A 26,532-nucleotide genomic window follows, 5' to 3' on the forward strand; every position below is an offset into this window, starting at 1 on the left:
AAAGCAATTCTACCTCCCACCATAACGTCCCCGGCTTGCACCAAATTTACCTGAATAAGAGGTGTCTCCTGAATTGTTCTGCCCCCTGTAACTTTCTCTGTTCTGTCTGCCTCTGCCACCACGATTTCGGGTGGGGTAGAAATTGAAGCGCTGGGCTCCACCGCAGCCACATTGCTCAAAACCTCGAGAAGTCTGGTTGAAACCTCGGCCGGTCGCTCGACCCCTGAAGCGTCCAGCCCTGTTAAAAAGGCAAGTATGGAAAACTTTCTTTATGTTTGATTGGGCTTTGTCTAGTGCAGAAAATGTCACCACTAACTTTCCCATTTCTTTTACAAACCTCTCTCCAAAGAGCATGCAATTTGCCAGGGTGCCTGCCTCTGTGGTGGCCATCTCTGCTAATTGCGGGTCAATTCGCATAAGGAATGATCTCCTCCTTTCCGTCGATAGGGCGCAATTTGCGTTACCTAGGAAGCCTAACGCCCTCTGTGCCCACTCCAGAATCTCTGAGGGATCCAGCGGTGTGTTAGAGTCTTTGGCCGTTACTGCTGCATCAAGGATCTTGGTAAGGGGCCCTGAAATGTCCAGAAGCTTATCCTGACATCCCTTCCATGCACGCTTTAGCCCTTTCTTGGGGTCTTTCGTGAATCTTTTCATGAATATGGCCATATTGGGATCTAATTCCGGGGTATCTGCCACTTCTCCCAGTAGAGAAGGCCTTGGACACTCTGAACGCAGTGGAGAACGAATCTCACGTTCAAAACCCTGCCTTAGATTTTCCTGCACATAGTGTGCCACCTCGACACACAGCACCCACTCTGTAGATCTTGGGTGTACTATATTTCTGTGATTAAACAATACATTTCCATTAGTCTGTTTGCCTTCCACATTATGGGACTTGCGTTTACGCTTTGTCGCCTTTTTTGGAGCTTCTGACTCCTGATTTGAAGTGTCCGGCGCGGCAGGAGTAGACTCCTCCGCCTTCCCTGGAGTTAGTAGCAAAGAATTACCAGACGGGAGGGAGCCACCGTAACCGTGATTCTTAATTACATTAGCTGCCATACGTGACAGAACTGCTGAGGTGTGACATGAGGGTTCATCCAAAGTGGCATTCAAATTACGTTTGTCATAATTTTTTAGGGGCTTAGTGAAGAGTTGCAAGGCTTTTAATAACGCCCTTTTTACAGAGCCCTGGACGTGGGTATCCAGAGCTTCCACTAATTGCTCCTCCATTTGGTGCTCATAAGGCACTTCCTGTTATTTTGCGTACTCATCAAATTCTACACACTGGCTATCCTCCTCGGCGTAGTACGCCATTGTGTTATAGGAGATCTGGAGGAAATTCAGGGGGGGAGGAAACCCAAGGGTGCCAAGAGTAATATGGCTTAACTGAAACAAAACTGAAACTGCAATTTCTCCAGTTGCCGCTGCCTATCCTGTCCCTAGTTAACACACCAGGCATTCTCTCTACAACTTACTTGTAGCCAATATTAATTTATTTATTTATTGTGGAGGGAGCCACCCCTTATTCTCCCCTCGGGCAGTGCCCTGTGCCGGTTTATCGCCCCGTCAGGCGTTCAGAAGGGACCGGGGATTGAGCAGTCAAGCAGTTTCGTAGGCGCGTGGAGCTGATCATTAATAAACGAACGATGCGGCTGTTTGCGCATGCTCGCAGAGCATGGGCATCAACAAGGGACTGCTCCCCGAGCACGCAAAGCACGTCTGTCCCGCGCCCGCTCCACAGCAAAACACCCAGTGAGCGCCGGAGCGCAGAAAAGGAATCACTCGCACCTCGCAATGCGCTGCAATCATTAATTAAATACATGCATCAAATAAACAACACCATCAAAATATCCATCAATATGAAAGACATAGAGCGCTTATCTCGCTGCTGCAGAAGCAAAGAAAAAGGAAGAAGAATAATGTGCAATGACATTTATACGTGTTGCAGATACGTGATTGGTGCATACTATGGAGGGGGTTGTCCTTCCGGGGTTATGCTAGGTAAAGTTTATTGGCTGCTGTATCTTTTCAGTAAAGAAAGAGAAGCATAATCAGAAGCCTCCATGGACTGCCATAGAATCTGCTACTTCAGAGGTCTACCCGAGATGGGCCAATCTGGCAGCCAGCGATTCTTGATGTGCAAGTACCTCAAGAGCAGTGGGAGGACAACAACAACCGTGCCAGCCAGGCGCGGCCGCCGCCCTGCTGCTGTCCACGGATGACCTGGTTCTTATGTGGGAACGACACCCTGAGTGGAAGTTCGTACACCTTTTGAGAGAGAAATCTGGAAGATGGTGGACATCCAGGGGACTACGTCACCGTCTAGCGAGGCCGCACCACCATAGCCAGGAATGTGTCCTGGTTCAAGCGAGTGACGCTCTTACTCGAGGAGCAGAGTGACAATAAGGGGGAGCAAAATTAATTGTCTGAGGAAGCAGAGGCAGCTACCCCTAGTGACAATGGCGCCTGAGGCTATTTATGCAAATAACCGGACATATCGTTAGTGGACCGACCGGTTCTCACTATTGATCATCAGCACCCAGGCATAACTCCTGCGCCACACACATTGATCTCCTCACTGGTTGGTGTAAGGGATGATGGAGGTCGGACCAGAAGTATGGTCTTTGCTCTAATCCAGTATCGAGCCAGGTGCTCCGACACTACGTTTGCATGGTGTAAATAGAGTTTGGTTTTCATCTAATAAAAGTTGGAAGGGATATAGAGTGCCACCTGACCTCTACTATAAATTTGTTGCACTGACACCCCAGGGGAATAAACGCTTGAGCGCCACTCCAGCTACACCCACACACCGAGTCTTTGCACGTTTGCCCACGACCGTGTGCTGTGCGGCCTACGTCCGTCACTGAGCCCCGATGGCTCCACAGTGCCAAATTCTCAGCTTCCTTGTAAGTTTTGGGAATTGTGGAGTAAATTGGGGTGCTGCTGAGCAAATAAATATGTTTTATTTTACAGGCCATCTCTTCTTCAGCTGCTGACAGGTGAGAGATTCTGTACCGAGTTAAGACTGTACAGGTCTCTACAGACAATGGATTTTTAGAAGTGTTTTAAAGCACAAGAGAACCAAAAATAAGCCCAACGCTGTATAATCCTATAGCGGAAACATAGCCTTCAAAAAACGTTTTTTAAATATACATCTACGCTTAAGAATACTGTACAGAATACCAGTATTTGTGGTATCATGTACATTTGAAGACTATTAGACTACAACATGAATTATTGCGCACAACATTGGCAAATACTCAAATTCTTTAAACAATGTAGGAATCCTACACCATAAAATTCTTATTGAGGTTTTCATATTGCGTGCAATAGGCCATAGAGCTTCCAAGCGTTTTACTCAATACAGCAAAACATGTACATCCAAGCTTTCAAAGGGAAGAGAGCTGAACGAATGCAGCGGTATCACATTCAAGAGTACACTAGCATTATAAAGCAGCACAATCACAAATCACAATGTACTAAGTTAGGGCAAACAGGTAGGTATTAAGGAGCTCCTACACTAGGTACATATCAAGTACTAATCAATAGCAGTAAATAGCCTATATACAAGAAGGTCTCGGTCAGGCCTGGTCAAGAAGGACTGAGCTCTAGTCAAAGTCAATCACAGCTCGTGGTTCCAAGCGTGGGACAACAGAGCCAAATGAAAGGATCTGCCAAGTTTCCAGAATATTAGAACCTCTGACCAGTCTGGACTGGAGTGTGGTTAGGGAGGAACTTATCGAGGAGTAACTCTTCTAGTTGGTCTTAAATAGTAATAGGGAAGTTGGTATGCAAATTGTAGGTGGAATCGAGTTCCAAACTGTGTGGGCACATCCAGAAAAGGACTGGTTCTTGGTCAGTATTAGGACAGTGGGGACTCTTAAAATCCCCAGTAACTTATCACCTTGGAAATGCGGCCATTTCTCAAGAGAGACAGAGTTGGGCAGACAGGCAGCTACAGCAACAGGAAATTGCAGAGGGGCTGCTGGGCAAACAACGGGAAGCATAAGAGAATATGGCCCAGGTATAAGGCTACAGTTTGTTAATGTTAAGCACTCTTGCGCTCTCCTTCTGCTGCGGCACATTAGAAAAAAAGAGAGAGTGAGAGATCGAGAGGTAGCTGCACTATCTGACCATTGGATTGGTCAGTCATAGGGTGCCAGCATAAAAGGTCATAGGGGCAGGATGCAAGATCACAGAAGGGCCGCAAAGGTAACACTACTGCAAACTATGCAAGCTTGACTGCTGTGCAGTGCAGGTTAGCTCCCAATTCCCTCTGCATCTCTCTTTCTCGACCTAGCCATTAATATTGAAGATTGTCACCCATCAGAGGATAGGAACCAACAGGAAATGATTGCCAACCCTGCCCACCTTCAGGCAGGTACTATAACAGTAGAGCATTACCTCAGTACACCTTTATGTTTCCTGTAGGTTGGAGAAGGAATAGGACTGCAGCAAGTTTTGCAGGAACCCGACCTCTATAACTTATTAGAAATTTCTTCTCCCTCCCAGGCTTGAGGAGAACTTTTTTAGCACTCTGGGAGCAATGTTCCCTCTAATATTTTTTTAGGTCTCGGAACCATCCGGTCTGCCGGAGGCAGGACCGGAAGTCGAGAGATTTAATGTTTTGGAGAAGAGGGGCTTGAACCCGCCCCTCTTCTCCCCTGTTTTCCATTGGCTGGCCTCTTCAATGCTGGCCAGCCACTGGAGAAGAGGTCCCGTCACTCCGATCATGCCCCGTCCTTTTCAGATCGGGGGCGTGTTTTTTGCAGAAAGTCTAATTAGGAGATAACAGCAAAACACGCCCCCGAATCCGAAAAGGACGCTGCGTTTCTCCGAGGCATTTCTGCTCTGCCTCGGAGAAAGGCGGTGGTGTGCTTGCTTTTTGCTCTGCCTTGTTAAAGCTTCTGTTGCTGTTTGCTTTTTCCTTTGGGCTCGGGAGGGGGGGACAGAGCAGTTACTATGCCACGCCCACGCTGCTTCCAGCGGCCCGACCTCCGCTCGTCACCGTGTTTACAACTGCGACACCCGTGACTAGAAACACACGCCTTTACAGCAAACTCATTAGCTGGGATGGGGATCCTATGTCGTCACTAGATTCCCATCATGCCCCGAGCTGTATCGCAGGCGCACTGAGACAAAACTCCAAAGGCTTCGGCGAGTGCAGACAAGCAAGATGGCGGGCTCCTCTGATCCCCTGGAGGAGATGCTCTTCTCCGAGGTGGACGAAAAAGCCGTCAGCGACTTAGTGGGTTCTCTGGAATCGCAGCTGACTGGACACGGGCCTGGTGCAGCGGGGGGTGGAACTTGGGCTTCTCGGGGGCTGAGCACTGCTCAGCAGCAGCACAGAACTGGTGGCTCAGTGCTCAGTAGAGGAGCGACTGTAAGCGGCGGCAAGAGCCAGCTTCTCTCTACTGTCAGTGCTCAGCCTGTTGCAGGTGCGCATGTAAACAGTCAGGGCAGGCAGCAGCAGCCGTCGCATGGGGCACCCCATGTCACAACATCGATGGCTCCCCATGCCAGTGTATCACTAATGAGCCCGTCTGTCCCAACCACAGCGCTAAGAAGTTCCAAATCACCAGCAGCCACTTTGCCACCGGTGAGCCCTTCTGCACCTGCAATAAAAACGAACTCTGCGCCCCTACCTTCTTTATCTACACCTATCAGGAGCTCGACTCTGCCTGCTGCTAACAGTCACTTCCACCAGCCTACTCAGCACAGCTCCGCGTCACATACGTATCCTGCAGGGGCAGTCGGCAGTGCAAGCAGCAGTAGTTCAAACATGACTATTCTATGCAGTCCCAAAAGTGCATCTCCCGCCGCTCATCAAAGTCCGCTTCAAGCCAACTTGATGTATGGCGCCAACCAGTCCTCTGTCCATTTTCAAAGACCTCAAGCTCACATAGCAGCCATTACACAAAATGGGCATTGTAGCTCAGTTGACCCTCTATTTATGCAGAATGTGGACTGTGCAAGGCGCACTTACGCACCAACGTCAGTAACATACGTTGTCAACCACCAGATTCCATCTATAACTCACTGTAAACTGGACTCGCAAATGCAGCCTAAAACATCAGTTGTGCAACTTCACCATGCTGCAGGAGCCTCGCCTTGCAAAACCTCAACGTCTCTTCCAATGATGATGCCTCCCACAAGTATAACGCACAATACTCCATGTTCTGCCTCTGTAGTGTCCAACAACGACACCCTGCGCACCAGTATTACACCGTCACCCCTTGGGTTGGGTGTTCCATGTTCTGCTGCAGGTGGCATGCAGCAGAGCACAGTTGCACATGTCATGTCCAACCCATCACTGTCGCCATCACTGAGGCATGCGATGGCGACTCCACCGAGAATAGTTTCCCCACAGCTCATTATGCGGCCTGCTCAACAAAGCACAATCCAGTTGCCTCCAGGTCTTTCTATACCACCTGGTAAGTGAAAGTGTAATAATTGGAGCCTTCTTAAGTTTTTAATTTGGACACACCATTCTGTATTCCATGAACGGTCTCGGCATTGTTAAAGTTAGAGCTATTGGCATTGCTCATGACAATGCCGTTTCTTTAAATGTTTTAAAAACAAAAACATAAACAAAAATAATGTCATGAGCAATGCCAATAGCTCTAACTTTACCAATGCCGAGACCATTGCATTGTAAATGCTTGTTTCCTCTGTGTGAGGCAGAGTAAGGTCTCTGTGCGCTGCAGCCTAGGCTGTGTGTGCCAAGAACCCGACCGCGCGAGTAGACCAGGGCTTTTAGTGGGATAAAAAAACTAGAGGGCCTCTCAAAGGGGCGCAACCGATGCAATTAAGGACGTGACTTAAAAGCAATTAAGCTAAAAATCTGTGCGTCGCATAGTGTGCCACCTGACTGATATTTTGCTGCTTCTGTCATTGCATACAGATATATAATACAAATAACATTACACCTACAATAAGCCAGGACTATTGGCTGCTTGTTGCATAAAGTTGTATATAATATTGAAAATGCTTCCACTCTTGTGGTAGAGGTTGTGGCTTAATGCTTGAGCTGCCGAATTAGGAGATGGGTTTTAAATCTCTCGGGTCAGCTCAACATCCTGTGATTCTGGCAAATCAATTAATCTCCCCATTCATACAAAAAAAAAAAAGAATTAATAATGAATCATGTAAAGCTCTCCAATACTTTTGAGGTCGCACTATATAAAACTGCAAAAGAATAAAAGTTACATCAAAAGCAGTGAACTGCTGCAGAGTTAAGATTTTTTTCCACCCTTAGTGAGGGCAAAAATGGAGAGCCTGATAGGCTCAGCACCTGCTTCCAGAACTGCCGGTGCTGAGCACCAGCAGAACCCAGCCCACTTCAAGCCGCACCAGCAGAATCCGACCCACTTAAAGCCCTGTCATAGACTCTGCTTCTTGTAACTAACTCCTGACCACTCTGCCCTTCCTAACGCCACCCCCTCTATTTGTCAGCTCCTAAAGAAACTTCCTTTTATTTCCAGGACTGGTAACAAACACGAGGTGTGATTTCAGAATTATCCGAAAGCACATGCTCGTGCTTTTAAACTTGCTGCATGTTGGGGGGCGCTAGAGGGCACCAAGCAAGATGACCGGCTGATCTTCAATCCGACCACTATCCGCGCTAATATAACGCATCACATTCCTAAAAAGGGTCACCCTGAACGGCATGACACCTTTACCTCTAGCTGGGGGTTGGCTGACATTTGGGGGCCTCTGTAGTGGCTGCTATCGGTGAAGATTGGACCCCCCTGGCGGCAAATAAATGGCGGCCAAGAGCATCTGAGTTAGAAATGGGATCTCTGGTTAGCTAAGGCTTGCGCCAAAGCCAGGCAGAGACCACCACTCTAGTCAGGGCAAGGGAGTTACGCGCCGGAGATAACCCCTGCTCACCCCCTTGGTAGCTTGGCACGAGCAGTCAGGCTTATCCCGGAGGCAATGTGTAAAGCGTTTGCGCACCACACTCACACAGCAGTAACCCACTAGGCACACTAGAAAAGAAACTCCACACAAGGTTATATCAAAAATAGCCTTTGTATTATCATAAACACATAGAATAGTAATCACACAATATACACTGTGCCAACTGGCACTAGGCAATATTTACAGGGGATTATATACACCTGTCAGGGCCAACTGGGCCACTGTCAAAACCATCACAAGTGCACATAATAAATGTAGAACCAATAATAAATGTAGAACACAACCAGTAACTACTAGCAAAATACTGTACTCGTCATCATCTCCTGCAACATAAATCATATTATGCAAGCAGCATCACATTAGGCGTGAAATACATTCTGCGCCAACTTCATATGCATAAACGCATTATGCCATAACCTCACCAGCATAAACACATTATGCAATCACCTCATAAGCAGAACTCTTAGATTAGGGAATAACTTCCTAAACATAAATACTAGAGGCATAAATCATAGTGCGTAAATCACATTTCCTAGCACCACATAAATCAGAAGGGCCTGGTGCCCTATCAATCTCACACAGTCCCCCTGGCCAACTGGCCTTCTCAAAGGGGCTCAAATTCCCTATGTATAGAATTTTAGGGCTGCCAATGCAGTAGAAACCAAAAGGCCGCAATTGCGCTGCAGCAGAGGAGTGCATCTCACTCCTGTCTCACTAAAAATGCCCCCAAAGAAATGTCAGCCTAAACGTTGCAGCTGCCGCTAATTGCCGTGCAGCTGTGATGAAGAATATACACTGGCACTAACTGTGCCCTCTGGAGTCCACACTAAGACTTTCTCAAGAAACGTTGCAGCTGCCCGCGCTGGTGCGGCGCAGCTGGGGATAACCAAAGTAAAGGGCCCTGGCACATCTGTGCCTCTTCAGCCCTACTGGGCTTCTCTAAATCGAATTGCCCCCACAGGTGCAGCTGCCCTCTAGCAAACGGGGCAGCTGTAGAAAATAGCCAACGTGTACCCCTGGTCCCTCTGGACCCCCACAGGGGCCCTAAAATAATGTGGCCCACGTTGGAGCGGCCCACTGTTAGGCAGGGCCCTCAGATTTACCAAGCACTAGTAATGTGCCTCGAAAGGCACTACAACACTGGAGATAGCCCCTACTCACCGGGGCTGCGGGGCAGGACTCCTCCAGTCTTCGCTCCTTGCTGGGACCGGTATTCTGCTCTTCTCTTCACCCAGTCCCCATTCTGGGACCGGGACTTCACGGTGGGGCCCGCAAGGCTCCGAATGGTCATAAGCGGCTGGCGGCACTTCCTCCTTCTGGCTGCCGCTCTGCCCAGAATCAAGAAGGCGCCCTCACTTCAGGGTCGCGCTGCGGCGGCCGGTAGCATCTTTCCTCTGCGGCGTTAATATGGGGTAGGCTCCCGTTTTAACTCAGACAATGGCGGAGTGGGCACCCGCCGCAACCAGCACAAAAGCGGGGTGGGCACCCGCCTAAAACAAAAGCATAAGTGGGGTGGGCACCCGCAATTCTCGATATCCATAAAGCGGGGTAGGCTCCCGCTAAGCGGCAAAATGCGGCATCACGGGGGAATCCCTATGATGGGGATTCCCTCTCAAAGGGCTGCAGCTCAGCGCTGCGCAGCCCACGCTCGTCCTCCTTCGTTGGGGAAAATTTAAATCTAGCGCTCACAGGGCGCAACGGCAACCAAAGTCCTGAAGGTTCTGGACTATCAAAAGAAAAGTAAAAGGGTCCAAGCAGAAATTTCTTCCAGGTCCAAGGGGCATAGCTGGGCCCAGGGAGGCCAGCACACAGGGCACTCCAGCAGGGAGGTAAGCCCCCATGGCGGTTCCTCCTGGACCCCAGCAGCAGTCAGCCCCCAAGTCAGGAACAGCACACCAACAAACATGGGGTCACAGCCCCTACATTTATACACCCTCATTTGCCTGCAGTGTAGAGTTTGGGGGAACCAGATGCAACTGGTTCAGGGGGGATTTGGAGCACTTTGTTTTCCAAGCTCCTCCTCCCCTTTGTTCGGTGGGGGCTAGGTGATCAGATACACCACAGGCGGCGGAGCCAGCATTGTCCAGACTGGGCACAGTCCTATTTAGGATCAGGGGATTACTCCTCCCACTACTCCCAATGCAGATGTCCCATTCAGCTTAGCGCTGACTCACCCTGCCCCTCCAGGAGCCACACACACCTCCCAGCCCCTGTCACTCACAAGCCAGACATGAAATTCACATCGGGCAGGCAGACACATAGCCCACAGAAATGGCAATTTCTAAAAGTGGTATTTCCCAAATAGTCATAATAAATCTGCGCACACCATTGTGCAGCATTTATTATTACAATTCCAAATATACTAAACACGACCACGCTGCTCCTCCCATATAATGAATTACCACTGACACACTGATCAGGGAATCCCCAATGCACTCCTATGGGAGGGCAGGCCTATCGTACCAAATGTACACAGAGAGCGCACGCACTTTACACTGGACAGCAGTGCTAAAGTGCCCAGAGGCCTAAAACCACCAACACCATGTCACAGAAAAGGCTAAAAGAAATGCAAAAAGTTTAGGGATGAGCCTGCCAAAAGGGCCAAGTCCAACAATCTGGGACTGAGCCGGCCCGCTGGCTGGAGTGCAGAGAGCCAGTGGCGAGAAGCCGCAGCTGAGCGGGGTTGCATGCTGAACTGTCGGGCGTAGGCTGCAGCGGCCGATCGATCGTGCTAGCCGGACACTGGCGGGAGGTGTGCGCGCCTGGCTGCAGGCTTCTGCGGTACTACTGCTGGCGGCGGGGCTCTGCTGTTGCCTGCGCTGCTTGACTCGTGCCTCTGCCGTGCCGGCGGGGTGCCGGCAGGCCCTGTGGAGCACTGTTGCTACTGTGGACAACGTTGCAGGGATTGAGCGGCGGGCTCCCTGGGCTCCGACTATCTGGAGGGCTGGCGTCCCACACATCGCTGATTTAGTGGCCCTGACGACTGGAGGGAGTCCGGTTGGAGCTCAGCGGCCGCTGGACCCCTGGAGAGGCCAGATCGATACCCTGGAGGTTGCCTGTGCTCGCAACAGGCGGTGGTGAGTGGGGTGCGGCCTTGCTTGGGCCTGAGGCTGCGGCGGCGGGCCTATGCGCAGGGTTGTGCTCTGCAATCCGCGGCCTGTCTAACGCAGCGGGAGGCAGAGAGGTGCAGAGGGCGGTGCGGCATCCCAACTGCATACTGGCACAAATACATGCATTAATCTCGTGCCGCGAAAGGCACGCAGCGGTCGGCGGGTCGTAGGGCCTGCGTGCACCAGGCGGTGTGGCTGAAATACTGGAGCCCCTCTTTCGTGGAGACCGGCCCTTCCATACTGGTCACCCTTGGGTGGTGGATCTCAGCACCCAAATGTTGACACTTGAGAGACATTGGCACTGTTGAGCACCACTAACGCAGAGGTGTTCACCATACTACAGACTGGTACTTATAGCCTTATACTGGCCCAGGCACCTTGTGTGATTGCTGCATAGACCTTTACTGATACGTTGCCCCTTGCTTGCGGGAGCCACTTAATAGCACAGAGCCCCGAGATCAATGCACCAGTGCCAAGCCGCAACACAGCCTGCTGCTTGCAAACCTTGCCCAGACTACTAGGCAACATGGGGAAAACAGACAGGTCACAACCCCGCCTCACGTTTGAGGTACACAAAGCTACCAAAACGCAGCAAAAAGCAGCCTCCAACTCAGAAGCGGACTCTCAAGGTGATGGCCCCTCCACACTGGAGACGACGCTGATGGCCATGCAGAAAAGTATTCAGGCTATACAGGGGAACATGTCGCAATTAATCACAGACTCGACCATATGTCCTCCCAGTTGGAAAAGCAGAACGCGGGAATGGGGGAGATAGAGCAGAGGGTCCCACTAACGAGGACGGACTCAGCGTGGTTGCGGTAAAGGCCAAAGACATGGAAAAGGTATTTGCGCTTATACAAGAGAAAAATGAAGATTTGGAGACTCGGTCCTGTCATAAGATTAGAATTACGGGCCTGCCGGAGTCCACCAATACAGACAGGATGGAGACCTTCATCGAGGCGCTGATCAAGGATATCTTCGGCCCTGAGAACTTGTCTGCAATGTTTATAGTCGAGCGAGCTCACCGCTCCCTGGCGGCGAGGCGGGTACCGGGCGCCCCACCTCGCTCTATAATTGCTCGGCTATTAAACTAGCAGGACCGTGACGCTATACTGAGACTTGCCAGGGACAAGGGTACCACCACCCATCAGGGGAATTCGCTGTCTTTCTTCCCTTACTTTACAGTCGCGGTACAGGCGGTGTGGCGGGAGTTTGGTGCTGTGAAGAAACTCCTGCAATCTGAGGGCATTCCTTACGCCATGCTGTACCTTGCCCGCTGATGGATTGGACAAGAGGGAAACTTCAACATTTTCACTACCCCCAAGGCAGCGATGGAGCACGTGAAAAAGCAGAAGAGACGGAGCCGTGAGACCCCGGCTGAATCGGACTAGGAGGAGCAGTAACGGACTGAGTGGTGATGTACTATGTTGATGTTAGCGCCCTGCATTAAGGGTCACACCTGGACACTAAGTAGGATTCTTGCTCCCTACCATATTAGCACATCTGGCCCTGGGCTTATGCAAGGTGTCATACAACTTTGTTCAGGGAGTCGTCGCAATGGCGTTGACTGGTTGGCCCTGAGGGTTATGTTATATCATACTCCACATGTCATTTTCTCCCTCAAGTAGGTGAATAACTATATTTCTTGGTTTATTATCCCACACGTGGGGGGGGGGTACGAGCTTATGTATGGTCCTTTACGACCCCCCACAGCAGATTAACTATTGTGATGCTGGTCCTCTGGAGGTACAGGTTCTTGATACGAAATTTCTCCAGTCTGAGGGGATTTCTTATGCCATGCTGTATCCCGCCCACCTACATATGGGCCAGGCAGGAGAGTCAAATATCTTCTCCACCCCCAAGGCGGCGATGGTGCACGCTAAGTAATTGAAACGACGTTGACTAGAGGCCCAAGTTGATCATGACGAGGAGGAGCAGTGATTTGTCCCATGGTAGTGGACTGGGCTTCTGTCTGCTGTACTATATGTTGGTTTATCGGCTGTTCTCACTATGCTGCAAAAATGTAGTGTTCCTTTTTATAGGCCTGCTGCAGGGGCACTGACCCCAACAAGCCGATTGCAACTGCTGCGCTCTGTATTTTTTTTTTTCATGTCACTTCTCAATTAGCACAGGTATATAGTCATGATCAGCCACCTCCTCCCTAGTGGGAGGCAAGTAGCTCTCTGGCGTTCCCCACATGGGAGTACCCCACTGTTTTGAGCTGTTAGATTTTATTGTTTGGCTTTTTTTGCTCTGGGGAGGGATGGCTTCGTCATGTTGGGGCCGCTGAACTGAGTGGGGGGGAACCAGGGGGAAGGCTGGATGGCACTTTTGACTGGTAAGGTTGTTGAACCCTGGCGACATATTTGGTAACTTGACATTACACTGTTCTAACTACCTCCTCCACCACAGGACATGGGTGGTAATGTAAAATTCCTTACATGGAATGTGCGTGGTTTAAATAGCCCCAAGAAAATTTGCTCTGTTCTAGCCCATTTGGACAGGTTAGGTGTCCAGGTAGCATTTCTACAAGAGACACATCTTACATCACACACTGATAAAAATATAGGTGCGGTCAGGGCGGGGGCCCGTATTGCATCCTCCTACTCTTCATTCTGCCATGGAGGGCTCAGCCTAAACAAGAAAGGGGTCCCCTTCACTATACAGGGCTCGGAAATTGACGATCAAGGCAGGCTCACCCTGGTGCATGGCAGGCTTGGCGGTGCGGAAGTGTTGCTGATGAAGGTGTATGTACCAAATGTTGATGACCACTTCTTCTTTGCGGATGTGTGGTGCCGTATTTCCAGCTTCCCTCCTGTCGCGGTTCTGTGGGGGGGGTGACTTTAATACTTGTCTGGATGTACAGGTGGGCAGGTTGGGTGGTGGAGTCCCCCAGACATAGACTCGCAACAGATGCACTTCTAGGTCTATTAGAGGCCGGGAACATACACGACATGTGGCAGCGGTGACATCCTGGGGCGCGGGAGAGCACTTTCGTATCTACAGTCCATGGTACCTGGTCCCACTTGGACTATTGGCTTGCATCCGAGGACCTATGCACGTGGGTTACTGACGTTCGGCACTTGGCGAAGACATTATCCGATCACTCTCTGGTATTACTCGAACTGCGCATCCCTGAGTGTGAAAGGCCCCCGTTCATGTGGAGGCTGCGGTAATCTTCATTGTCTGACCAGGTATTCAAGAGTGATGTGGGTGAGGCAATCTGCAATTTTTTTAAGCAAAATGAGGGCACCGTAGATAGGGCAGGCGTGCTTTGTTAAGCGTTTAAAGTCAAATACGTGGTGTGTGTATTGGTGCGCAGGCTGGGGTCTTGAAGGACCTCCGTCGCAGAATAGACCGACTAGCGGCAGAAATCTCCACTCTGGAATGTGACTATGACGGACACCCGGTCCCTGAAAAGCTGGCTGCGATACGGGAACTGGTCACCGAGCATAATGACACAGTGGACCAGGAAATGACCCATAGGTCGCGTCGCAGCACGGCGCGCTGTTACGGCAAGGGGGGGGAGCCCTTGTCGCTCTCTTGCACAAAATCTTGCGGCGCCTCAAAGCCAAGACTACATTACTGAAATACTCGACGAGGAGGGCATGGCGCACTACAACACACCAGAGATAAGCAAGGTGGTGCTGGCCTATTACTCTTGATTTTATGGCAGGCGACCGCATGCTCTGGCAGCAAATATTAACTCCTATCTTGATAATATCGTGCTGGGCTGGCTATCGTTAAACCAGTGTAAATACCTCATGCAGCCATTTGATGTCGAAGATGTCAAACTAGCCATCATGTCACTCGAAACTTGTAAAGCTGGGGGCCTTGACGGGCTCCCGAGTGAGTTTTATAAGGCCTATGCGGACGATCTAGCCCCTAGACTACTAGACGTCTTTGCGGTGGCATATGACTCGTGTATACTCTCACCCTCTCTTAGGGAGGCCCCTTATAGTGAGGCTTTGAAAACCAGACAAGGCGGCCAATGCCTGTGATTCCTACAGGCCGCTCTCCATGATCAACATTGATGCCAAAATTCTGGCGAAAATGATTGCCAGTAGGCTCCAGTCGAGGTTTGTCCCTGCTAGATCAACCATGCACTGCCTTCGCACTGTGTTTACTACCCTGCACTACTTTGATTCAGACTTCCAGGCTGTGGCGGTCCTACTCGATGCCGTAAAGGCATTTGATTCCCTGCAATGGGAATATATGTTTACAGTCCTACTGCGCATGGGTCTACCACCCTTTTCCTTAAATGGGTTCACCTGTTATACTCTGAGCCACGGGCCCGAATACGCGTGAATGGCTCGGTGTCTGACGCTTTCCCGATCTACAGGGGCATGTGACAGGGCTGCCCTCTGTCGCCAATTCTTTTTGCGCTCGCACTTGGGCCACTGGCCTGTAAATTGCACCAGTTGCATGCTGAGGCAGCGCTGCTCTTCCGTCTACGCCCATTGGTGGTCTAGTTGTATGCGGACGACATGTTGTTATATGTCCGAGAGCAGGCCACACATTTATCTGTTTTGCTGCAAGAGTACGTAAAATTTGAATGGTACTCGGGCCTGGGTATCAACTGGGCGAAATGGACGGTGTTCCCATTGACGGCTGGTACACGTGAGGTGGATTTGGCCTTCCCCCTTCCGTGGTCTACTAACCCGGTTCGGTACCTAGGGGTGTGGCTGCATCGAGACCCCGAAACGGTAATAGCCATGAATTACGTCTGTGTCATCAATAAAATCACTGATTGGGCTGCATGGTGGGCACTACAGCTTTCTTTAGCCGATCGAATAGCGGTCGTCAAGATGACGATCCTGCCAAAGCTTCTCTATTTGTTCATTAATATCCCGATTTGCCTCAACTTTGCACTTTTTAACACGCTTCAATGAGCCTTGCTCTCCTTTGCATGGGGCGATAAGAAACCCCTCCGCAGTTGGGAGGTGCTGGTGCAGCCGTTTGAAAGGGGAGGATTCGAAGCCCCTGATCTGCGGCTTTACTATTTGTGCGCTCAGGTGCAATTTGCGCATTTTTGGTTTTAACCACAGTGGTTCCAGATGCATGTAGCGGTGGAGGCAGATTCAATCCTCCCTGTGCCGCTGCTAGCTGCGACCTTGATGGGCGGACATGGAGGACCGCGGACTGAGATTAATCCGGTACTTTGCACAGGCAGGCCCTAGCTAAGTGGGCGCAGCTGAGCTACCTCTATGCCCCGAAGCTACTGATTGTGGCACACCCACACATCGCTTCCGCTCAGGAGCAGGCGGCGCTGCACACACTGGCAGGCGTAGGAATTGCAAAATTAGGTGACTTGTATCGACACAGCCAGTTTGTATCTCTTTCCATTATACAGGAGGGGCGGTGTCCGGATCTGATGTTAGGATTCACTTATGTGCGTATGAGACAGGCTGTCCGTGCAGTATATGCTGCTTATCCAGCTGAACCGAAAACGTTACTGGCACTACAGGCGTTGCTAGCTAGCGACTCCCAAAGTGGCTTTATTACCAGACTATATATTGCTTCTAAGAGGGAGCAAGACCCCCCTAGACAATCCCTCCTATAATAAATGGAACACAGCGCTAGAGGAAACCCTCTCCCTGGCTGCTTGGACATTTTGCTGCAGCCTAACGGGACACTTGACTGTGAACTGTAACCTCTGCATCATATACTTCTAATATTTACATCAGATCTATTATACCTTCGTTCAGCTGCGCAGATTCGGGCTACGGGACAATGCTAATTGTGTGCGGTGTGGACAGGAGAATGCAGATTACTTGCACCTTGCGTGGGGCTGTGCTGTCATTCAGGCCTTCTGGGTTAAGATTGTGAATGTGCTCACGGAGGTGGTGCTGGAGTCTGTGCTGTGTACGCCTGATGTCTGCATTTTGGGGTGGGTGAAAAATCTCAAGCCATGCAATAGATGTCTCGTGGTAATCTCTACGTTGTTTGCCAAACGGGCAATTGCGCAATGCTGGGGGGGCCAAGACTTTACCAACAGTAAAAGGGTAGATCCGAGACCTACTGTACTGCAGGGACCAACTGGGGATCTATGCAGAGGACTTGCCCGAAGCCTCGCGCCCTAAGGATTTCTGGGCCCCACTAATGGGGTACCTCTTAGGCAAGCCAGATTTACGTAAGGAACTGTTCTACTGTGCTAAATATTTGAAGCGGTGGGAGGGGGGTCGACCTAATGATCAGTGTTTATGTCTAACTTTATTTGTATTAAGGGGTTCCTTAGATACATTCAAGTGCCAGGGTTAGGGGAGGTGGTAGAGGGGTGCGTTTCTATCACTGAATGTTTTGTTTTAAGTTCATGAAAACTGCTTTTACTGTATATATGATCTTGTGGAACTGTTGTGCCCCATACTGGGGTTGTATAATTTCACTGGTACAAGCTGCACAATAAATAAACACAAAAAAACTTGCTGCATGTCTTTTCTTAATAGAGTGCAGCTGCATGGGTGATGGTTTGCCTTTTGAAAGTATTTATGTTAAATGCAGCCCATGACCGGCGCTGTGATTAACATCAATTCTTTCAAAAGGCCCACAATCAGCCCACAGCCACGCTGCATTAAGAAAAGAAATGCAGCAAGTATACAAACATGTGCTTTCAGGATCATCTGAAAGCACACGTCTTGCTTTTAAACTTGATGCATTTCTTTTCTCACAGCACAGCTGCGGGCTGATTGTGGGCCTTTGCGAAAGTGTTTATGTTAATCACAGCACCCGTCATGGGCTGCATTTAACATAAATACTTACAAAAGGCAAACAATCAGCCCCGCAGCAGCGCCCTGTTTAGAAAAGAAATGCATCAAGTTTAAAAGCAGAACGTGTGCTTTCAGATGATTCTGAAAGCACACCTCATGTTAGTAGACTTGCTGCATTTCTTTTCTAAATAGAGTGCGGCTGTGGGACTGATTGTGGGCCTTTAAAAAAGTATGTTAATCACAGCGCCCATCATGAGCTGCATTCAACATAAATGCTTTCAAAAGGCCCACAATCAGCCTTGCAGCCGCGCACTATTTAGAAAAGGAGTGTTTTAAAACCGGCGGCACAATGCTCTTGTGAAAGTTGGAAAGGATCGCTGAGCTTTGATCAAGTAAGCGCTGGGAGATTCCTAAATGCTGGGCAGTTAGAACACACTTTGTAAGCACGGTTTCAGTTTATTAACAGTTTGATATCATGCATAAAACACAATAGAAACAATACATATACAACGTAATACAAAAAAGACAAATCGTATTTAAAAACCTAAACTTTTACAATTAAAAATGTTGTCACTATTATACTCTACCCGCCCACATACAAACATTTAAGATCAGAATATTTTTGTTTTAACAGGGACTCTTCATTAACTAAAAACTTTAAAATCTTTCCTATTTCATAATAAAATAACAAACCCAATCCCTCCTACCAGAGGAAGATTTCTTCTATTTTATTTCCGTACTGGGTTAAAATTATCTTTGTGCAAAATACAATTCACTTGGGTACAAAGTGGAGCAGTGGTTTCATGGGTGCGAGTATTGTTATTTCCTGGACACGCAATATCAGGAGGAACATTCTGTAAAAGGGTCACCAAGTTCAAAAAGCAATGTCCTATGTTAAAAACCAATTTAATGGTAATAGAGGGGGAATTATAATTCAACAGTCATCTCTAGACCACACGCCCTTAGATAAAACATTAAATATTTTTCTATACTAAAAACAATCACTTATGTGTGCAAAAATGCTTTTTTCTTTGTGCAAAATTTGACAACAAGGTGCAAAGTACATGTACAATTATACATAATACTATTAAGAAAAGTAACCTTTCCTCACGATACCCTTTCTTATATTGAGACTATTACTAAAACATAACACCTACACATATCCATTCCATATCCCTAATATGGCAAGCCTTTTTTCTTAATTAACTGAGCATAGACAACGGCAAAGCATTTCCCTACTGTGTAACACACGGGTATGTTCTCACATCCTAGAATTGATTGCAAGAGAAATTTAGTATGCCGAATCTGAGTCGACCTTAAGGTCCGTAGCAAAAATTTTCTACTAGCTGCCAAACTAGAGCAAATTATGAGTAAATTCAAAAAGGTCAGTAGTCCTGAACAGAAGGGACACATAACTATATGCATCCCAGCTTGCTGATCCAACTTCTATCGTATAAAGGCTTGTTCTTGCCCCAATCTAACCTTTAATACCCACCTCCTTATATGGGTGCTCTTTATTTCCAACAAAGAGAACGAGCACGAAGCTAAGCTTTAGACAGCCCAATCATCAGGGCTATCAACAGCACAATTTCCCTTGCAGGAAACCCATTAGGTTTATTGAAGAACCCTCACCCACCAACCTAAATGATGGCATACTTAATCATCGGGTTCCTGCCCAGGAAGCCGAGTGTCTCATAGGTGTCCTTCGATGCCTGATTACAGTGGAGCTGTTTTTTGTTGTGAGTAGTAAATACAGTGAAAGTGCAAAGTTAAAAATACTTCCGGGATACCAACATTTTGTATTACGTGGTCACTGGGGTAAGATTAAAATATGAGATATTTGGATGTGAATGAGAAAAAATGATCTCACACGTCTCTTCAATGATGTGAAAAATTGATGATCCAAGTGAAGTGGTCTACATGTTTCAGCCAATAAACTTCCAATTGATTAGCTTTCTTCAGGACCTGCTGCTCAGGGTAAACCCTAAACTCATGTGAACTATGCACACACGCTAAGGTGTGCATAGATGTGTAAGGTGCGTAACTTACGGGTTTCACCGTCAAATTTTGTGAATACTGCAGGAGAAAATAAGAGACATAACGTGATTATGAACAAACAAATGGTCTCCATGGTAGGGACCCGTCATTCATGCATTTACCCTCAGCCGTGTCTCATTCTTTTTTTAACAATTGTGGCCGTGGGGGTAGTGGACGCAACGTCAAGCATGCAACTGTAAATAGTGGATCTCCCGTACTAGCCGGAAGTCTTAAGTAATGGTGCGATGGAGCAGGTAAAGCAAAAATGTGTATACCTCCTCTATTTTTGCATGAAGTATTAATTACGTAATCATTCTAAATATTAACTCGTACTAATTGTGTGAAGTGGTATAATTAATCAACCTTTGCACCTTAATGAACACAAGATACACGCAGGACTAAAATGCAAATTGCATGGCTAATAATTAAATGATTAACTATGGTATGCAAACTAACTGTAGGATGTGTTGAAATAGAGAATTGTATGATTTATGTTGCTTTTGGGATGGTTTGTGCTTCCAGTGTTACAGAATGGTGAGTATTATTGCTTTAAATGTTGCTACAAGCTAGGAAAATATTAATATATATTGGGATTAGTGTGGGATTAACATTAGAATCTTCATTTCCATATATTAATTACTGTTATGTTTGTTTTTGCTTAAGTTGGCATTCGGGCCTACTAGGCCGCAGTACTTAAAATGGAGTTCGGAAGTGGCCACCGTCATGTGAGCACGATGTCCACTGCGCAGACTCGGATGGCTCTGAAGATCTCCAAGTGACCTCCGATGAGAAACGAAATGTTCCTTGTCAAGGATAGGACGTGGAGGACTGCCAAGACCCAGGCTAGTGTGAATGACTGAGGGGACAATGAACGGCCTGTATAAGAAGGTTTACATGTTGTTACTTCGGAACTTTCGCCTGTGAAACTACGAAAAGAATACAATTGGGAAGATGTCATGCCCGGTGTCATGGGAAACAGGCAAACCTGGGAATATTGAAAAGACTTACAAAATTCAGAGGATTTAGCCAATCAGAACACTTTCTACTCCTAAATTGTTGCACATTGTCCTAAAAGTAAGGAGAAAAGAGTATATAAGGGGGGAATTTAGAAGAAAGTAGAACTCCTTTTTCCGCATCATTATCGCTGTTGGTGGCTGTTGGTGTGGAGAATCGATTTGCGGGATTGTTCGTTCACTTGGCGCGATCGCCTGGTCCCTTGGCTAAATCGTGGGGACTATGTCGTGCTGAGGGAGATTTCCTGGACTTACCTGGGGTTCTCTTTGATTATAAAAGGACGATTTCATCTAAAGAGATTTTGATTTTTGCTGTGGGTTGGCGGGTTCTTCTGGAAATGGTCGCCAATATTCAAATTTAGGTAAATATAAATGTTATTTCAATTTATGTTCAAGATCAAAGATTGGAAATCGCTCAATAGAAATCTGATTAGAATTGTAATCCTGATTATGCCAAAACAGAGTGAATTAAATAGATAAACTAACTTTGATTAATAAGAAACGAGTTTCTGATTCTTTAATAAGGTATTGAAAGTTAACCGAAGGGTTCCAAAGCTTTAAATGTGTTTTAGCTGGTTCTAAATCACCATCAACCAGTCCAACTAATTGGTCCATCGACCAAGTGATGGAGTGCCTTGATGTTAAAGTTAGGATTCTATAGGTGCAGAGGTATATAATGTAAAGCAATTACTCTCGATAGGTAACAAGGTACCCCCCACATGTCCAGCGCTTCTTTTCCTCCTGTGCGCAGATTCGAGTGAGATGTTTGAGTGTTGGTGTTATGGGCCCCACCAATGAATGTATGTATGAATGAGCTAGTGTGGCGACGAGTCTCTGTCATAGGGAGGATATGTAAATTTGCCCTTTTCCACTGGAGCAGTTTTTCTGGTAGCAGAGGATGGTTTTATTACATTGGTTTGGTGATTATTGATTTATGTTCTAGCATCCTATGTTGAGTCGTGTTGCGTTTTATGTTGTCGATTGGTTTGAAGACTTCCGGGACGTAGGAAGTTGGTTGCCCTGTATATACACAGGGAAATGTGTGGCAAGTGAAGTCGCACAACGCATTGTCTGGTTTCGAGATGATGACATCGACGTGTGTTATCAGTAGGGACATTTCTGTGTGAACGTGCGTGAGTGAAATAGCAACAGGTTCTCTCGTGAAACTCTGGCCTCAATTCTCAGGAGCAGTGTAGTCTCCACATGTGTTTTATCCCCAGAGAAACGGTTAGCCTTTTTGCTTGTTAGAAGGGTAAGGTAGAGGGAAGTGGTACTTTATCGGCAAAACAAAATAATTCTGTGGTAGGGTAGAGGTAAGCTCTGCCTACTGGAAATACAGAATTCTTGTATAAATGAATAAAACTATCTCTTTGGTTTAGCAAAACAGGCAATGGTGGTGTTTTTATGTCGTTACTAACAGATTTTTATTAAAGAAAACGTAAGAAAAGTTTGCCGATAAATTTTGTAAACGAGGGGTCAGCAGAAGCAGGAGTAGCGAGAAAGGCTGACGTCAGAAAGACCATGCTGGGATTGGCCAGCCGTAGAGAGACGAAGCTTTCACGGATTAGTGCGTTGGTGTGAGCCGCGCTAGGAGTGGAGAATTTGCCAGTGTGACGTAGACGCCCGGATTGGTGTGTTAGTGTGAGTCGCGCTGGGATCGGAGAACTTCAGGAGTGACTTAGATGCACTGGATTGGTGCGTTAGTGTGAGCCGCGCTGGGATAGGACAGCATATGGAATAGTCGCAAGGGAAGGGATTTGGAAAAGTCTAGTGATTCAGAACTAGGGCTAAATAAAAATGATGTATTACGATCCACCTGAGAAAGAGAAAAAGTCATGGTTTGGGAAAATTAAAAGTCTCTTTAAAAAGGATAAGCCGATTGTTACTAGGGAAGGACAGATATTTCCTCCACCTAAATCGCCTGCATCTTTTATGGTAGCGAAATATGGGTACCATACATGTATTTGGCTAGAGAATTGGGCAAAGTATACAAAAGAAGATGGAGTCCTAGCATTTCCAGAAAATGGTTTGTTTAGTTTAGCTGTATTAAGAAACCTGAGAGAAAGAATGATGAGGTTAGAACCGAGACCTAGACCTACTCAGTTCGACGCTTTGACGGAGTGGGGAGAAGAGATGTATGAAAGGGAACGACATCGGAGTGGAAGAAGGTATAATTACATGTTTGGTAGACAGTGTGGGCAGGAAAGTCATGATGACAGAATGAGAAGATGGCGGAATGCAAACATGACTGATGGTATGTTTCCTTTGAGAAATACTGAAGAGACAAGTGGCAGAAAGTGTACAGAAAAGAGAAACAATACAGGGTCAGAAGGTTATAAGTATGGTGTGAATGAATCGGAGGATGAAGTGCTAGAGGACATGTTTTATAAAAATCCTCCCCCGTATCAACCAAATTCTACGTTGCTGACGCCGAGTGCACCAGTAAAAGAAACCCTGCTAAATAAAAATTTTGAGCCTGATTTATGGAAAAATAATCCATTTATAGACTCTGAAATGGCACAACCTGTTAGGACTGGAAATAAAAATTCGGCTGAGCTAGCTAGAACTACTCTGGAATTAACTGAGAAAATTAGAGAATTAACAAAAAATATGTAAGCAGTAACTGTAACTGTACCTGTAACTATAGGGCCAGTGATGCCTGTCTTTGATAAACAGAAAGATAGTGAGCATAGTTTAACCGTTCCATACAATAGTAATAAACGAATCGAGACAGAAAGAAGTAGAGCTGGAGGAAATGCATGGGGAAAAATGGCAGGAACATCAGGTTTAAGTACTCCTAAAAATCTGACTATAAATCAAAGTCCATCAAGTAAGACGCTGATGACAACAGAATCGGCACCAGAAAATCCAGAGAGAAATGTAGAGAGGATAAGAAGTGAAACAATCCCTGTAGGTCCCACTTCTGAAGAATTAAGTGATTGGTTAAGGAGTTTACAGCGGAAAGATACAGAACCTCAACCTTTAGATGTGGCAAAATTAAAAGTAACCTTGGAAGAATTAATGTTAGGGACTATTCCAACTGAAAAATTAAAAGCATATCAGGACGAGGAGCTAATGTTTCTCTGCAAAAGTATAACTTGGAGAGCGAGGAGTTTGCATGAGAAACTGGAAGAGACAGCGAGTGAAATGGGTATTGACTTTGAGAAAATAAGATCATTACAGAAGCCATATAGAGTAGATTTTTCTGAGAAAGATATTGAAAATCTGAATACTGCAGGGAGATTGACTCAAATTAAAGAACTGATTGCCTTGTTCAGGAAATGGGGTGATGTAGACAAGTGGAAAAGTAGGTGGTTTCAAAAGAGAGAGGATACGACAGATAAGACCTTTTCAGCATTTCCAGTAAGAGAAAAGGAGCCAGTAGTAACCGAATGTCCCATGAGTGAGATCCCAGGAGGGGGTTATGTACATGTTCCCTGGACTAGACAGGACATTTTGTCATTTACCAATGATTTCCCAAGGTTAAGAGAAAAACCTGTTGAGTGGTGTCGACAGGTGGAAAGGTTTGTTAAATTATCAAAAGTGTTGTGGATAGATTTAAATGGTCTTTTTGATATAATTGTACCTTCAGATTTATGGGCAGAATGTAAGATTACAATAGGTTGGCCAACTCAAGAGTACCCTAGGGATCCTAAGACGGGAGCCCCTGATCCGGAAGTAATGAGAAAATACGAACAGGTAATTACTTTTTTGAAAAATAAAGTGCCGGCAAAGGAAACCGATTGGGCAAAAATTGATAGAACTCACCAGGAGGTTAAAGAATCTGTTCAAGCCTATTATGAAAGGTAACTATTAGCTTTTAAGCAATATAGTGGTGATGAGAAATTGAGTGAGAAGGATTTAAGTCATTTTGTATATCAATTTGTTTATGGATTAAGACCTGAGGTAAGCGAAATGATCAATCAGCATACAGTGGATTGGCAAAATAAAAAGATAGATGAAGTATTACGACATGCAAAATATTTTAGTGATGAAATCGAAGCAAAACAACGCAAACTGAAAGAGAAGGCAATGTGGGCACAAGTTAAGGTAGCAGAGAGGCAAGAAGCCCAGTTGATTGAGCAGGCTAATGGAATGGGCCAAGTTAGACAAAAGCCTAATATTGGAAAAGGAAAGGGACAAATCAGCTTAGAGGAAGCAAAAAAGAAATGGCCAGGTTATAATTGCGGAAAATTAGGGCATTGAAAATCCGAGTGTAAATTGCCCCGAGTGCTAATGGTGATAATGCATCATTGAATCCACAGATGTAGAACGAGGCGAGTTGTCAACTGCCGAGAAAGCAGCGGTTGTTACCCAACTGTGTCAGGTGCCAAAGCCACCTTTTTTACAGAGCGTAAATCCTCAGAATTTCAGTAATGAGACAGGATTCTACACCGAGGAACAGGTAATAAAGCTACCGCGCGCTAGTGCTGTTTCGCAGTATTGGCTGCAGCGTGATGAGAGTGAGTCAGTAGAGAGTTATTGACGGTGCCTAGGAGAGGAAGAGGAGTGCGTGCTTGGCGCAACTCTAGAGGTAGACCAGACCGGACCCTTTGTGGATGGAAAGGTAAATGATGAAAAAATTACTTTTCTGGTAGATACTGGTGCTACTCGTTCAACTGTTAGATCAGCTGATGCTAAAAATCTTCCTCTCTCTGGTGACACAATCCATGTAGTAGGAGTCTCAAATAGACAGATAAAAACTTATCTTACTGAGCCTGTTAAAGTTAAAATTGGGAAATTCACCGACATTCATCGATTTGTCGTGTATGATACTAGCCCCGTGAATCTATTAGGGAGAGATTTGTTGGGCAAAATGAATTGCACTATCTTCTGTACCCCTGATGGCATAGCCTTTGAAACTCCGGATAAGGATGTACTGTATAGAATGACAATGGCAAATTTGGAACCAGAAATTACTGAGGCATTTGTTGTATTTGATCCGGAGGAATTGCCTCAGGAATTGAAGAAAACAGTGAAAACTGAAGTATGGGATTTCACAGGAGAAGATATGGGACTGATGAAGAGAGTAGACCCTGTGAAAATAACTGTAAAGGAAGGAGTAAGCTACCCGAATATTCCTCAGTATAAATTGACACCAGAAATAATTGCAGGAGTGACGCCTGTAATAGACAAAATAATTGAACAGGGAATTTTGAGAGAAATAATGAGTAGTCCATGTAATTCACGGAACTTTCAGGATAGTGCAAGATTTGAGGAAGGTGAATAAAATTGTTGTACCCTGCTGTCCCATTGTACCGAACCCTTCGGTAATCCTATATGAGATTCCCCATGATGTGGAGTGGTACACAGTCATTGACCTGTGTCATGCTTTCTTTTCTATCTCATTGCACCCCGATAGCCAACAAATATTTGCGTTCCGGTTCAGCGAACGCACTTTGGCATGGTGCCGTATCCCACAGGGGTATACAGAAAGTCCATCGATATTTAATCAGATTCTAAATAAGTCCTTAGAAGATTGGAAAATGCCCGAAAGTTCAGTGCTCGTGCAATACATCGATGACCTATTGGTGGCATCGAAGACGCGAGAGGCATGTGAGGTGGTGGACACAGTTGCATTGTTGAACCATTTGGCGGATGGAGGACTTAAGGTATCCCCATTGAAATTACAATTTTGTAAAAAAGAAGTACAATATTTAGGTCATAAGATTTAGAAAGGCCTGAGGAAAGTGACTGCAGACAGGATCAGGATAATAAAAGGAATGAGAGCACCAATGACTC

The 26,532-nt window shown here is 46.8% G+C and overlaps 1 protein-coding gene across 1 annotated transcript; it reads left to right on the forward strand.

Moving 5' to 3' along the window:
- The first annotated feature begins 5,176 nt into the window (after positions 1-5,176).
- LOC146860138 (uncharacterized) lies at positions 5,177-6,442 on the forward strand. The gene has a single exon (XM_085646138.1). It carries the CDS (start codon positions 5,177-5,179, stop codon positions 6,440-6,442), a length of 1,266 nt encoding a protein of 421 aa, XP_085502264.1.
- The last annotated feature ends 20,090 nt before the right edge of the window (positions 6,443-26,532 follow it).

Source organism: Triturus cristatus, chromosome 3_1 (assembly GCF_964204655.1).
Source record: "Triturus cristatus chromosome 3_1, aTriCri1.1, whole genome shotgun sequence".
Taxonomy (NCBI): Eukaryota; Metazoa; Chordata; class Amphibia; order Caudata; family Salamandridae; genus Triturus; species Triturus cristatus.

What these genes read in the sequence shown, in the direction of transcription:
- LOC146860138 (XM_085646138.1), top strand. Translation starts at nt 5,177, where the DNA reads ATGGCGGGCTCCTCTGATCCCCTGGAGGAGATGCTCTTCTCCGAGGTG.